The sequence below is a fragment of the Suillus fuscotomentosus genome (genome assembly GCF_016647785.1).
Source record: "Suillus fuscotomentosus strain FC203 chromosome Unknown F5891scaffold_51, whole genome shotgun sequence".
NCBI lineage: Eukaryota > Fungi > Basidiomycota > Agaricomycetes > Boletales > Suillaceae > Suillus > Suillus fuscotomentosus.
In genome coordinates, this window is record NW_024539563.1 from 172,736 (window position 1) to 188,470 (window position 15,735).

The 15,735-nt window shown below is 48.8% G+C and overlaps 4 protein-coding genes across 4 annotated transcripts; 2 read left to right on the top strand and 2 right to left on the bottom strand.

Annotated features, from left to right (window-relative positions):
- Positions 1-49: 49 nt before the first annotated feature.
- Positions 50-1,960, bottom strand: F5891DRAFT_1245252 (uncharacterized protein). Its single transcript, XM_041369794.1, has one exon. It carries the CDS (start codon positions 1,662-1,664, stop codon positions 72-74), a length of 1,593 nt encoding a protein of 530 aa, XP_041222453.1. The 5' UTR covers positions 1,665-1,960; the 3' UTR covers positions 50-71.
- Positions 1,961-4,174: 2,214 nt separating this feature from the next.
- On the top strand, positions 4,175-6,214 carry F5891DRAFT_1245262 (uncharacterized protein; the record flags this gene model as incomplete). Its single annotated transcript, XM_041369795.1, has 7 exons — positions 4,175-4,215; positions 4,284-4,351; positions 4,530-4,565; positions 4,782-5,237; positions 5,303-5,316; positions 5,386-5,603; positions 5,759-6,214. 7 exons carry the CDS (start codon positions 4,175-4,177, stop codon positions 5,871-5,873), a joined length of 948 nt encoding a protein of 315 aa, XP_041222454.1. The 3' UTR covers positions 5,874-6,214.
- Positions 5,777-6,214, bottom strand: F5891DRAFT_1051437 (uncharacterized protein; the record flags this gene model as incomplete). The annotated part of the gene is made up of 1 exon (XM_041362494.1): positions 5,777-6,214. A coding segment is annotated over exon 1 (244 nt), but the record flags the coding sequence as incomplete, so codon positions are not given.
- Positions 6,215-12,147: 5,933 nt separating this feature from the next.
- F5891DRAFT_957959 (uncharacterized protein) lies at positions 12,148-13,916 on the top strand (the record flags this gene model as incomplete). The annotated part of the gene is made up of 4 exons (XM_041375523.1): positions 12,148-12,964; positions 13,021-13,197; positions 13,266-13,542; positions 13,586-13,916. 4 exons carry the CDS (start codon positions 12,148-12,150, stop codon positions 13,914-13,916), a joined length of 1,602 nt encoding a protein of 533 aa, XP_041222456.1.
- Positions 13,917-15,735: the final 1,819 nt, after the last annotated feature.

Genomic DNA, 15,735 nt, shown 5'->3' on the forward strand with positions numbered 1-15,735 from the left:
AGCCTACAAATCTGTGTACATGATTAGTATCACTGCAAGGACCAAGACACATACATACCTTCAACTAATTATTAGACGCGTGCAACAAGCGATCTATCCAACATGGAGAGGTCAATGCCGCACAGCCGTACTTCCGTACAGCTCGCAAGTTTCATCAATTGTGTAAGAAATTCAGGGCAGTCGATAGCACGGATGGGCCCTTCCAGTGTGATTATTGGCAATCGATGACCCTGGCTAGCCGCACTGAGAAGCCACTCGTACATCTGTAGCAATGTGTTGTGAAGTGGAGAAATGACAGTGAGGTGCTGGATATGTGAGGGGGTCCACGGGCTGCACGTGCTACTGAAAGTCGGGTTTTCGAAAAGGTAGCTAGCATCCGTACTACCTAGTTTGATGCGAGCCGCGACCGGAAAGGCATTCATAGATGCCGCAACAGTGTCCGGGTGAACCGCATTATGAAGACGCACAGTTTCCACAGAAGGAAATCTGGCTAAAGGGAAAGGGTCAAATAGAAGATCGGATACATCTTGTCCAGGTGGAGTGTTGTCAGGATAGACTAGCTCAAAGTGACGAAGAGTTGGTGCTTTGATCACCGAGATAAAGTGGCGCAAATCGTGAGGATGCTGCGTGCCCGGATGAAGAACCAGGGTGCGGAGACGAGGAATCTCCAGGGAAAGAACGTCTTCTTCATTGGCTCTCTCCTGGCCAAAGTTTATAGGTTGTCCATAGATTTCGAGGGCGCTTAACATCGGAGCTGAATTTATCAATGCTCTAAATGCAGAGGGGTCGGTTGCTGCATGAGAACTTCCAGCTCTCATCCCACGCACCCGCAATCGCAACGTGGTCAGTCCTGCAACGCTGTAGCGGGCAGCGTCAAAAGTCTGCGTGACTGGGGGTGGAAGGGGCATGTCTTCCACTTCAAGTGATTCCAGGGCTGGAGCCGAGTCGCCAAGCAACAATGGACATGGTCCGCATACACCCGGTGACTTCATAGAGATGCTCTGAAGCATCTTCAAAGGAGCCACCTTTCGAAGTTCCCGAAAGACATGTGTAAAGTACGGGTAAGATCTGTGCAGGACGACGATACGTCGCCAACGAGGGACCGAAGGCCATATAGCGTCAAGAGCAGAACCAAGATGTGCCATGCTGCGTTTATCTGCACCGGGCCATGCAGTTTCGCGTTCACGGAATTCAATGGTAAGAGGAATGTTCGCAGAGCGAGAAAGGTATATCTGCAACATGGCGATAGGGACCTCTGCTCTGATACAGAGGCTGTTCCACAGCCGAGGGGCATTAACCGTAACCTGTCTCCAGTGATGCGAAGTATATGATATGGCTATCTCCGTCCGTGTGACTTGTCCTTGCTCTTGACTTCGTACTGCTTCTTCAAATATGGCCAACAGGACCTCGTCTGGGAGGCGAGATACTGGCGCAAGAAGATTTTGGACTGTATGTGCTTGTGATGTTTTTCTTGTCAAGAGTGTTTGAACTTCGACGAGTGATGTGTTCGTTTCTTCAAGGCGGGCTAACAACTCCTTCCTTCTATTTTGTAACGCAAAAACTTCTTGTCGAAGGGTCGAAAGCAATTCTTCAGGCACCACTGGCATCTTATGGGAGAGACCACCAGTGTTGCTCATTCGTGCAGCACTGACTTGAAGCACCATGATCCGGAATGCGCTGTGTCATGGCAGTTGTGAATGTGAACGATCCGATTCGAAAGTGACTTGCCAGAAACCCAGTTGGTAGGTGTTTTTTATGCAGGGAACAGACGTCTAGAAGAAACGGTGGTGGATTGACAATAGGTTCGGAACCGCATCGAACACAATAAATTTGCCTGATACGGCGTGGTCGAGGCTCGAGCGCTAACACTACACCTGTAGTACTTGGTCGGATGTACAACCCATCTGCTTGCACAAAATGCTCTATAGATAGCTCCATGCCACGACTGCGGCGAAAGCATATCACAACTGTGTTGCCTGTGAGCTGTCTTCGAGCGTTCTCATAGACACAAACAACTGCCAACTGATATGATTATCCTCAGTTTCAGACTGGGTTGTGATCACATAGGTCTTGGTTCATGCTAACGAATAATCATTGGGGAAAGTAGAGGTGATTAATCGTTGTAGTGTGAATTATTCTTCCATGCTCTGGCTCCGACTGAGGTCTGTAACCGATCCACCGGCAGGTGATGGTGGTGAGATGAGCGTTAAGTACTAGTTAGGTGCTGGAGCTGCGCCCACAATATATTTTTGAATTCTATGGCACCAACAGACACTCCCCAGAATGCAAGGGAATACCGCGGTTGCTGCCGAGTGTCACGCCCAAAGCCCATCTGTAATACAAGGTGATAGTGTCTGGGTTTGAAACATTTTGCAGGCGAGTATTCTCAACGAAAGGAAGTTTCGGTGAACCATGATTGATTAGTTTCTCTTTTGTCCACTGCCAGACCATACAATTGGTAGGATTGCGAGAAGACAAGCTCATAATCATAGTGACGGAGGGTAGAGGCTCCACGCACTTTTAATATCGGAAGCAAGAAGTGGATAATGCATGACCCGGGCTGGAAGATGAAACTATCAGGGTTTGGAGTATCCTGATGGGGGATCAACCCTTCGGGTTCCTCTCTGACTGGATCGCCGTGCAGAGAGCAGGAAAAGTTTGGCGCGGACACCAACAACGTGCGTAAAGATGCAGACACTCCTGAAGTTAAATTCGATCTGTGTGTATATTTCAGGCCCGAATCGGAGGTTTATGGAAGCAGGAGATATTCAATGTCGAGCATCTTGAGCGATGGCTCGACTGCGGCGTACGAAAATGGGTATGTACCTCCATAACCACGATGTTCGTTTGTTGAGAACTGCTCGAGCAATCGAAGTGGCCCAGAATTGCGGAGGTTTGGAAGGAGGTAGGACAGGTATGCGCCAGTGGTGTAGATGATAGAAAACCTGCGCCATCAATTTGAACGTCTGCTTCTTTCGTCATCCACAACATGGATATCAGGTGGGAGAGGACAGACGAAACGTCCATAGCTCAGGTACAGTTACTGAGAGACGGCAGTCTCAGTGCTCATACCTTTGCTACTTGTGCCATGAAATCTGGACAGCTTCTCCAGATAATGACCAGTAATTCTGACGGGCCACGGGCAAAGTCGGTGGCGGAAGTTCGATCTCCCCGTGGGTGGTGCTTATGTAAGTGCGATTGCGAAGTAGTGTTGCCGTCGAGGCGAGTTAAACTCGAGGTGAAATCAAGAGTGACCAGTCCCCTGTTACTCGTCCGAAAAATTTCGGCTCTCAGAAGCCGCGTCACTTCAAGGTACGAGCAATCACCGTTCAAACTGCGTGTACAGCCATTCAATGACCCCCGTCACCTCGAATGATGCATCAAAATTTTATTGACACATAGGATATATATCATGGCCGCTATTCACGCTCTACAGTGCGGGATATGCATTCGAAGTACCGTCGCAACAAAATACCTTCCACAGTGGTCACATCTTTCGAAAAGCCCGTCCCAGTCCCAGACACTTACACCTGTCTCACCGGAGAGGTCAGCAAGAAGACCTGTTTCATAGGCCGAGAGCCTGTTCATCACAACCATGCCACTGTCTTGTCCGAGCGGGAGACGTGTGGATACACGTTGTCCACGACGAGCCGCCATTGACAACTGACTAGCAGCAGCACCTTGAATAGATCCTTTGTATTAATTAGTTTTTGAATGATACTCTATAAATTGTGCTACAACTCACCAGCACGACGATGAACTAGTCGGATAAATGGACGTGGATTTGCTGAGGGTGCACCAACTAAACCACGGAGTTGTCGAAAGTCGGGCCAAACTGAGACATGGGATCCGAGATAGCCGTGGAAGTAGGGCGCAATGTCATGCTCATTAGGAGCAAGCTGGCGGAAGGCATCATGAACTGGATTCATGTTAGGTTGGGGGTTTGCAACTATGAGCAGACCATTAATACTGACACCTGCATCTAGGTAACAGTAAATACATACCGAGTGTTGGCAGTTCTTCGTAACTAGAGGTAAAAAAAGATGTGTGATAAATATCTGTGATGTTGGCTGTCGTGAAATCGTGAAAATCGTGTCAGTACAAAGGACGTGATCACCAGTGCAACATGCTAACCTCTAAATCCGCACTGCTCATTAGCACACTGCATCAAGACATGCCCATTCACGGCAGAGTCCACAATCCTGGTGGAACAAGGTGTGTCTGAGAGCATGCCGCAGAAACATTCTATGAAAAGCCCTCGACGCTGCAAGTAATCTGCCAAGCCATAAGGACGAATGCGGAAACGACCCGACTTTGGGCTGCAAACATAACTTTAAGTCAGTGGTTGGCAGTAAGTCAAAGTGAGCTACACACTATGCAACAGTGACAAGTTGCTTCACCTCACGTGAAAAGATGACAAGTTCTGTGCTTCCACGCTGGTACTCGATACACGGGCGAAAAATTGAATCCATGATGGCTAGCCTGGCCTACTGTACTATATCATGAGCGAGATGCTGACCTTTATACAGAGAGCCTTGCTGAATCCCTCGGCCATGTTATGCAAGGTAAATTTTGAATGCAAGTGTCCGTTCAATGAACTGCAAGAGCCCGAAATTAGTGGGTTCCTAAGTGTGCGGGTGCATCGGTGCCCATTTGCAAGTCATTGATGAACGTCCAACTGTCACATATACAGGCAATTATTTGAATTCAATGCTAGTATCTGCCCCCCATTTTTCCTTCTGTCTAATTCTCAATGAGTCTTACCTGTTCGCAACTTGAAGCACTTGAAAAAGTGCAACAGATATTGGACAGTGCAGGATTGTCCCCTATCTCAGTCACAAGCTCAGTTGTGTCATCGCCGTCATCACACCAAAATACACCAGACGTGGATTCAACCCTCGACACCATCTCCACTCCCCCATATCCAAGATATCAGTCTCCCGCTCCATATTATTTTACCACCAAGGAAATTTCACGGAGAGCCAACTATGTGAATCAAGCCACCAAAGTCAGCGCAATTGTTGATCACCCTGTTCATGCTATCCTCGAGTATCCCATAACAGCACCTGGCAGCATTGCACACCGTTTTGTTGTTGATCCCATATCCTTCGTGCAGCCTCAATCAGCATTCCAATATTCTCTTGGTGGAGGTCATGGTGGGCGTGAAAATGCAGTGTGCCTGCTTCTCCGAGATGATGCAGGCAAAGGTGTTCGTTGTCGCCAGCTTAAGTCATCGTGTATGTACATTAATGATGTCTGAGACTATTGATTTTATCATACTAATAAGAACGAGAACATACAGGCAATGGCCTCAAGGTATGTACATTCAACGAGGCCAGTTTCAGCAGTAATTATGCTGCATCTCCGACTTGGAGTCTGTCTCAGGCTGGATACAGTGATGATTCTGCAGAGGCAGAGGTTTTCAACAAGACTCTAGCATTTTTTTGTGCTGTCTCTGGACGGGGATGTGGCTTCGATGCAAACTTGGATTTAAGTCCTGAGATAGTACTAGACAGCTTTGATCTTCACTCCGAGTCAGAGTCCAGGGGGTGTGGGGCTCCCCTCATGTTATCTGTGAATAATCTTGGCCGTCCATATATTCAGTCAGTTCAACTTAAACGGCTAGAGTGTGTACTACATAGACTAATGATCCATTGCAGCTGCAAAAATTTCAATGCTTCTGTTTCTCGAGCTCGCACCCATCTTGTCCTCCGGAATTTGGACGAATTCAATACTGATTACTTGCGGGCACTTATAGAGAACGACCTGAAGGCAATATCGCTTCTTGGACCTACACCAAGTGGCACCCCAGCAAGGACCCCGAAAAAACCGGACCTCAACATCGCGCTCAACAGCGCGACCGCCGCCTCTAGGCGTCAACACTCAACCTTTCTCTTTCTTTTTCTCAGAATTATAGTATATCTAACATTCTCAACATCTAATAGTACACAATCTAAACTACCAAGAGTCGAACAATGGCGCTAGGCGGCACCCAAAGTCCTAGTGCAGTCGTTCCCACGGTAGGACCGTCAACCAGAAACAGCCGCAAAACCACAGCCAGCAAACCCCTGTTGTCAACAAGCAAGAGCATCGAAGACCACGCAACAGGAATGGGAATCCGCACCGACATCAATAGCTCCATCACGGCTAGGAAACTTCTCGCCACGCACGGTCTCTCACTCCCGGTAGCAGGCAAAGCCATCAAGGATATAGCGACGGCCCTCTTTGAACTTAGTATCGCAACAAACATTGGTGCTACTAATACAGAAATACTCAGAGCCGTCGCCTTCATCCTCTACGAAGCAGACCAAGCAAGTGACATGGAAAGGGTAATAGACAAAATTGATTCGCTACTGAAAGGCCCAATCGCAACACTAGAAATCAATGTTGACACCCTATCGGAGCTAACATCAACTCACAAAACAACGCTCGCAGAAGCTGTTACCGAGGTACGTGAACAACTCAATCAATCATCAGAAGGAATAGAGAAAATGGTAGAAGCCGCCTCAACGAGAGCGAGCCAACAGAGTCTGTATGGGGAGGAGCCCCCAAGATCTAACGGATCAATGACTTACGCTGCAGCCACCAAAGCGGGGATGCCCGCGCAACTGAACAAAATTCTAGCCCGCAGCGAAGCCCAATCAAGACAAATCCTTATAGATAGAAGATCGCTGCTCTCCGACAACTCCCTCAAACAGCTAACGGAAGCGCAACTGGTATCAAAAGCGACCATGGCACTGGAACTCCTGGCACAGAACAAGATAGAATACCCGCAGGACCTCACGTTCATCTCAGCAAGAAGACTCCCCCACGGCGGAGTATTGTACGAACTTAACTCCAGCGCATCGGCAGAATGGTTCAATACCCCGGCCAATCGCAGTAACTTCCTTGAGTTCTTCGGCACCAATGTTGTCATTAAAGAACGATCCTTCCATGTATTAATGGAAAACGTCCCGATCTCCTTCGTCCCGGACAATACAGCAGCACTAGCAGATATAGAGAAAAAAGCAGGCCTAAAGCCGCGCACAGTCAGCAAGGCTAAGTACATTAAACCAATCGCAAGAAGGAACCCGAATCAACGCACAGCACATGTAGTGGTCACTTTCTCCACCAAGGAAGGAGCGAACCACGCAATCAAATTCGGTCTATCCATAGCGGGAAAGAAGGTCTATGGACGCAAACTCCTGCCGGAACCCACTAGATGTCTTAAATGTCATTCCTTTGACGGTTCGCACATAGCAGCTGACTGCCCTCAAGACCACAACACCTGTGGCACCTGCGGGGAACACCATCGCACCCATACATGCACTGTGGAAGATCCATCACTCTATGCCTGTGTCAACTGTAAGGAGAACGGGCACGCATCCTGGAGCAGAGAATGCCCGACCTTCGCCCAGAAATGGAACGCCCAAAAGGGGAGGAACGACGAAACCAAGTATACCTTTTTCCCCACTGACGACCCATTAACTTGGGAAACCATTCCAAATGCAGATACCGACTGGTCGGACGTCCCAGCGCCGGTCCTCAACGAGCGCCCCCACCCCACACTGCAAGGAGACAGACACCCCCCACCACAGCGTAACAATTGGGAGTGGCAAGAAGTCGGTAACAGCAACCGCAACCGACGCATGGCCTTTGAAAACAACCCCCGCAATCCTAACAATGTTCCTTTAGGTCCCAAGGGGCAATCCCGCTTGCCAGATGCATGGTCCAGTCAACCTCAGAACACCCAACCGACACAGGCCCCCCAACCGAACTCACAAAGCTCACCGAGATCTTGGTCCCCAACGCCGCCGCCCCAGGATCTGTCTTACTCAGGTAGTACTAACGACACTCCTGGTTGGAACTAATGTCTAGTACACCTAACAACAACCACGCGCGAGATGACTTCAAGATCTGGCAACAAAACTTACGCAAGTCCCTCAACGCGTGGGAACATATGTTAAGAAGTCTCGACCCGGAAGTATATGATTTAGCTTGCATCCAAGAACCGTATCTCAACCCTGTCAACCTTGCTAACGCGTCCAACCTCAGGATGTTCTGGGATGTAATATACCCCACAGATCACCACTCTACTCCCGGACGATCCCAGGTGATCATGCTTGTAAATAAGCGCCTCTCCAAAAATAATTGGCATATAATCCCGGTCAAGTCTTCGAACGTCATGGCAATAGAACTGGATGGCCCATTCGGAAAAGTACGTGTATATAATATCTACAATCCCTGCGACAGTGATCACACTCTCCACTTTCTCGAGAGACACATGTCCTCAGAACATAATGCGAGACGTGCCGCTCAAGGCGGCACCGGAAACGCGCGAGAACATATATTATGGCTAGGTGACTTTAACCGCCATCACCCTATGTGGGAACTCCCCCACAATAGTCATCTTTTCACCGCAGCAAATCTTAACGCTGCGGGACTGCTAATAAACTTACTAGCCGTATATAACATGACACAGGTACTTCCCCCAGCTATCGCCACTTTAGAGGCGTCAAACACCAAAAATCACACAAGGCCAGATAATGTATTTTGCTCAGCGGGACTCGAAGACAAGTTCACGCAATGCAGTGTAGAATTTCACCTCCGACCCGTTATAACTGATCATTTCCCCATAATTAGTGTCCTAGACCTTCAACCAGAGCGCACCCTGAACTCTCCTCGACTCAATTACCGCCAAGTATCATGGGAGGACTTCTCGGAAACTCTCACCAGCCAGCTCAACGCCATCCCACCACCAGTGGAGATCATATCAGAAAACCAATTCAACGACGCTTTCCTTGCACTCACCAAAGCAATCGAAGAAACGGTCAGAAGGCGAGTTCCCAGAACGAAACCATCGCCATATGCGAAACGTTGGTGGTCGAAAGACTTGGACTTAGAACGCAAAGCGGTCCACAAGTTAGGACGCAAATCACACGCCAGACAAGCAAGTAGAAGAGACCCCATCCATGAAGAATACAGAGTCGCCAGGAACCAATTCACGGAAAGTATTAAGAAAGCAAAGGAGGATCATTGGAAGGATTGGTTGGAAGCACTAACACTCTCAGACGTATGGTCATTCCACAGATACGCAGCGGGCAACCCAACTGACCAGATCCACACCCGCATCAAGACGCTCCAGGACCCCGGAGCAGCTCCAGGCACTACAACTCAAGATAACGCAAGGAAAAGCGAATTATTATATAATGTATTCTTTCGGCCCCCTCCGGACAACGACTTCGTCGACCCGGACTTTGTTTATCCTCCTCCCGTATGCGAATTCTCACCAATCACTGACCAACAGATTTTCAGAGCAATAAAATGCCTATCCCCGCACAAGGCACCGGGGCTGAATGGTATCAGCAACATCGTGTTCATGAAGTGCGCCGAACTCTTAGTACCATTCATGGCTCCAATATTCCGAGCAACATTCGCATTAGGTACCTACCCGGAAGACTGGAAGCGCTCCACCACTATAGTCCTCCGCAAACCTGGCCGCCCAGACTACAGCGCCCCCAAAGCCTACCGCCCAATCACGCTACTAGATACAATGGCTAAGATCTTATCTTCTTGCGTGGCAGACGACTTAACATATATTGCAGAACATCACGGACTCCTCCCCGCAACACATTTCGGAGGAAGACCAGGACGCTCGACCACTGACTCACTCCACCTTCTCACCAAGTTCATTACCGACGCATGGGCGTCTAAAAACAAGTACGTGTCAGTTTTATTCTTAGATGTAAAAGCTGCCTTCCCCAGTGTGGTGGTCAACAGACTATTACACAACTTACGAAAGACAGGGATCCCCAAGGAGTACACAGATTGGTACAACAAACGGCTGGAAAACCGCAAGACCCTGCTCGTATTCGACGACTACCAGTCAACCTCGTTCAACGTGACCGGAGGAGTTGACCAAGGGTGTCCCTTGTCCCCGTTAGGGTTCATCTTTTACAATGCTGACGTCTTACGAGTAGCGGACCCAAACCCTCGTAGAGGGGAGCTAAGTCTAGGCTTCATAGATGATGTAGCCCTTGCAGCAACAGGAGGCTCCTACGAGGAGGCGAATGGAAAATTGGTAAATATGATGGAAAAGAACGGCGGCGCTCTGGATTGGAGCAGGGAACATAACGCAGAATTCGAACTGGACAAAACCGCCCTTATTTGCCTATCGAAACAACGAGTCCCCAGCGCAACAGACCCCCGTAAGACCACAGCCGCTCCTCGCCCACCTATAACTATCCAAGACCACACTATCCAGCCCTCGCAGTCACATAAGTTTCTCGGAGTGATCTTCGATCAAAACCTCAAGTTCAAAAAGCACGCTTCCTACGCGCTCGCAAAAGGAACCGCTTACACCTTAGCATGTGGCCGCATGATCCGCCCGACAAAGGGTATCCATGGTAGACTAATGAAAAGATTATATGAAGGTGTAGTGATCCCGAAAATGCTATACGCAGCTGATATCTGGTGCGCAGGTCTTATCGCAAGAGGAAGGGGGAAACAGGGAGGAGGCAGAGGCGCAAGAGGTTTCTCCTCCCAGATGGCACGTGTTCAACGCATGGCTACCCTGCTCATCACAGGGGGGCTGCGCTCTTCCGCAACAGACCTGCTCGACGCCCACGCCAACATCCTACCTCTACAACAGACACTACGCAAGGTCTGTTACCGTACTACTCTCAGACTGTCCACGCTGCCAGTAACGCACCCTCTAGCTAAAAATATCAAAACCGTGTACAACTTCTGCGAAAAGAGAGGGTTCACGGGACGCAAAAGACACCCATCCCCGCTACACAAGCTTTTCAACGAATTCAAGTTGAATCCGGACAGGATGGAGAAGATCTCACCCGTTCGCCATTACCCCAAGTGGGAATCGGACACCACCATCAGTATCGCGGGGAAAGCAAAGGACGCCCTCGCAGAAGAAGCGGAGGCAAAGGAAGATCTAAGGGCCTACTCAGACGGGTCCGCCGTAGACGGTGGAGTAGGAGGAGCTGCGGTATTAATGAGAGGGGCAGAAAAGGTGGGGGAGAAAAGATTCTACCTAGGGAAGGACACGGAACATACGGTGTACGAGGCAGAGGTGGTTGGAATGATCTTAGCAATCGAGTTGTTGAAAGAGGCAGGAGGGAAAGGCACCATGGCCCTGGGGGTCGATAACCAAGCAGCGATAAGGGCTACGAACGCATTTCACTCCCAACCGGGGCACTATTTAGTCGACGCATTCCATGACGACCTCAGACTCCTGCTCCCCGAGAACGATGGAAGAAAACTCACCATCAGATGGACCCCTGGCCACAAGGGAATCGCCGGCAACGAGGCAGCCGATGTACAAGCTAAGAAAGCGGCGGGAGGAGAGTCCACAGAGGGAGCCAGCCTCCCCAAATCACTGCGAACAAAAACAAACCTCCCAACGACACTTCCCATCAGCAAATCAGCAGCAAAACAACTCTTCTACAGCACAATAAAGAGCGAAGCCAAGTCCATCATGCAGAAGTCCCCGCGTTACCAGATGCTCCGCGCAATCGACCCATCTGCTCCGTCCAAAAAGTTCGCCAGCCTCATAGATGAACTCCCCAGACGCCACAGTTCCCTCTTATTCCAACTCCGTACGGGCCATGTACCTCTCAACAAACATCTCCACCGAATCTCAAAGTCCCCCTCAGCAAGGTGCCTACAATGCAACACGCATGAAGAAACCGTAAAGCACTACCTTCTAGACTGCCCCAAGTATGCGAGACAACGCGCAGCCCTAAGGGAAGAACTCGGACATCGCCCCCTCCAACTACAAAACCTCTTCAGCAACCGAGACTACACCAAACCGCTACTGCGATATATCGCACGAACAAGACGGCTGGAACAAGTATTCGGAGACGTAACCCCCCCCAAATCCAGAGACGAAGAAGAGAACGCAGACTGACGAAGAACATACCAAATGTAACACCATCACACACGCCTTCAGCTGGCGCATCTGTCCTCGCATTAGCCTGGACCAATAGAAAAGAACTTCGCAAAACTCCAAAGTACATACATAGATAGGTAAATAGCGCACGTATTGTCTACTATAGGGCTCCGCCCCACCGGACAATAAACAAGAATATAAAAAAAAAAAAAAAAACCTGAAGGCAATTTCCTTTCATGAAACACGAGCAAAAAATGATGGATATGGTCCTCTCATGCCGTGCACATTTGTTGCCTCCCCTGCCGAGCAGAAGCAATGTTGTCGTGAGTTACTTTCTGTCATTTGAAGTAGCATATATCCTAATCTGTTGGGCAGCATATTGGCATCGAAATCATGAAGGAAAATTGGCTCGTGGAACACTTCGTAGCTGGCCAGTTCCATGCAAGGCAAAGTTCGACATATATACACCATACAATCTCACTGCCTGCCCACAAGTCCTCGTTATCTGCACCAACAATCACAGCCACCCTCCGCCTGCACCTGTCAAAACTCCAGAAGCTATTAAAGCCATTTTCTACGAGTTGCTGCTCACACTCAGCTGGAAACTTGCTGATGCAACACCACGTCGGATTTTACTTGATTCTGCATTCATACAAGCTTTACAAGCTCACCTCAGTTGGAAGGAAACCCACAATCCCACACTGTCAGACCTTCACCCGTCTCTTGGGAACTCTGACCATGCTCGGCGCCTCATCAACACTTTGCGGTTTAATGAATTTCCAAGTGGAACAGGATTCGCAGGTGCTATTCACTTGGCAACAAAACACGATCTTTTGCCCATTGACGAGCGCTATATTTGTTGTGCGGAGTCACATCAGCTATCCACCAAATCAGCATCAAATCCACCTGCGGCCACCACATCAACTTCGATTAGTAGTCTGCAGCTGGTCATTTGTATGACAAAGCGGATGTCATGGCGTCTGATGCAAGCAAAACGGCTCTCGATCAATACTTCATTCAAACGTGTACATGGCTGGCAGGAATTTGAATTTGAGTCTTGGGACGTTGCCCACATGAAATGTAAGTTCAATACCAAATTGCTCAACTCAGCTGATGGCCATGACCATGTATTGTAGCTGTTATTGGTGCTCGAGCATTCACGACATCTCAATCAGCACAAGCACACTTCATCCTCTTCCAACGAATATTCGAGATTGCCAGTGCGGACACAGGTTGTGCTGTTCAGTTTCAATACATGCACGGAGAAGGGATTCAAACCATCATTGCTGATGGACATAAAGGTCAAGGTCTTGGTAAGTATATTTTCTTGGAATCCGAGTCAACGTGAATTGCAATTTGAATATATTCAATAATTCCACAGGCCTAGGTATGTATTGCGTATACCTGTGTAAAGACTCAATACAGGCTTGCCGCTATGACACCACTGCTCTACTTCGTGACCTGGATCCATATGACCATCTGCGCCGCTTCTACCGTCTATGTCTTGCGCACTATAAACGGAATATCCGTAGTCTCCGTGGTCAAATTCCCAAAGATGTGGAAATTGCCATGTTGACGATCGCATCAGCGGAGCCTCATCCTGATCTACAGGGAACATTGAAGAAGATAAAGAAAGGTGGAAAAAAGGCTGCAGGTTTGTGATATTTTCTAATTCATGTTTTGAAGTATTTCTAAGGCAAGATTACTACCGGCAGCATGGCTTAAAGATAAAATTGAGGGCACGAAGTTTGTGCTACCGGCACTCTATCAGCCAAACAGTCTCATCCCGCTCGAAATTTGGAAGGCCTCACCAACTACTACCAATGGAAACGAGCAAGCACACAGGAATATCAATCGTGATGGTGTGGGTCTTACGCTATTGGGAGGAATCATGCGAGGATTTCACTACGACACAAACATCAGCGCTAGTTTGGACCTTTTCGATGCATTTGGCATCAACTCCAGCGACCGTTTATCTACCCATGCTTACCGTGCAAAACGTGCTCTTGCTCGACAAGGTAAGCAATACTAGTATATTCATGTTATTATCTAGAACACTTAAATGGTTTTCAGTCAGATATACAAGGTCTTCGCCCTCGGAGGGCAACACAAGCTTCGCATGTGTTCATCTCACTCCTCCACCTGTTGAGCCCCAACCTGAACTCATTCCCAACTCGTCTCTGATGACCGGTTCCACCGGCGGCGCCATCCCAGTATCGACATTCAGCACTCTCACTTATGCACTAACTGCAGGTGCACACGTTATGGATCATCGAGCTCATTCCCCATCGTTTAGTGCTGCACCTCCCACTGTATGCGCAGTACATCACCATATCTATCCCACTCGAGATCAACTGAGCACTTTCAGTACATTGCAAGGTGCTGTAGAGTAGATGATACGATGCCCGGCGGTGCAATTTTTATTAATGGTGCAAAGATTACATGTATGATGCGATGAGATAAGTATTTGGGGGGCAGGAATCAGAATCAAGAGCGCGCGCGACCTTAAACTCGACGTCGGTCGCGGCCTTCATAAGATGAGGTGAGAATGTCAGAGAACCGCGAGCCTGGAACTGAGCGGCCGAGCAAGCGAGAGAGATGAGATGAGAGAAGGCTGCAATTCCAGGTCGAACGTGACAGAGACGGCAAGACAGCCGATGAATGAGGACATGGTGCAGTGGGTGTGAGAGAGTGAGGACAACGAGCGAGCGAGTGGGAGCAGTGAAAAGCCGGTGGAGGATCATAACTGTCTAGGAAGATGTAGTTAAACATATGTCAGTTGGTGAGAGTCTTCAGAGTTGGATTAGTTAGTACGTACATTTCAAAAGGCTAAAGGCAGCCTCATTAACCGACGAGGACACCAACGACGTACATCGATATTTGGAGCATCGAGCAGCGTGCGCAGGTTTGGCCGTGGAGGCAAGATAATAATGAACAGCCACGTCAGCGCTATTGTAAAGTCAACAGGCATTAGTAACGAAGATGGGCTCCTCGGGGTCTTGCATAGGCTTGAAGGAGCAATTGCTCGTACCTTGAACTGACGCAATCCCAGGGAGCCGAAAATTTTCGGACGAGTAACAGGGGACGGTAGACTCCCTCGTTGGGTTCGAGATTTACGAACGATTTGGTGTACTTCATTCCATACATCGTAATTCCCTGTGAATGGCCCCAGGCCCATATGAATATCATTACAATGAGCTGCAGAGTACTCGACATAGCTGCCACTCCAACATCGAAGGAATTTTCTAGATTTTTGCTCGGTCATTCTTGGAATTGGGACCTAGGCTGGAACTATTACGGTTGGTGAAAAAACTTAGTATATCATGATAGCTCACAACTTGCAAGCAATGTTGTTAATTCCATGTCGTCGCAGCAGAATCCTGGCCTGTGGACACATTCTTATCTCAGTCCTTACACTTGAGCTTGAAACTCCAAATGGATCCTTCGAATCACTTTGGAACATTTCACTAGGTTCACTAACTCCTGTGCCCAGTGTGAATAGTGATGAAGACTTCTCGCATTACCATCCAGTGCCGCAGGTTCCGTCTGTGCAAGATCTTCACTCGACATATGGGACATACAACCCTCAATTGATGCAGTCCATGCCTTCGATGCAGAATTTTCAGATGCTCCGCACATTGTGGCCCCTAACAGCACTATCCCTCCGACTCCTACCATTATCGTCTCTGAACCAGTGGTACGCTCTCCAACACTAGAAACCACGGAGGAACGCTCCCGCAAGGAACTCGAACTTGACAGGAAGGATGCCGAATGCGAGTTTTCTCGTTATGACGATGAAGGTATACTACATGAAACAGCGGAACAGAACACAGATTTCGTTCGTTTCTGGG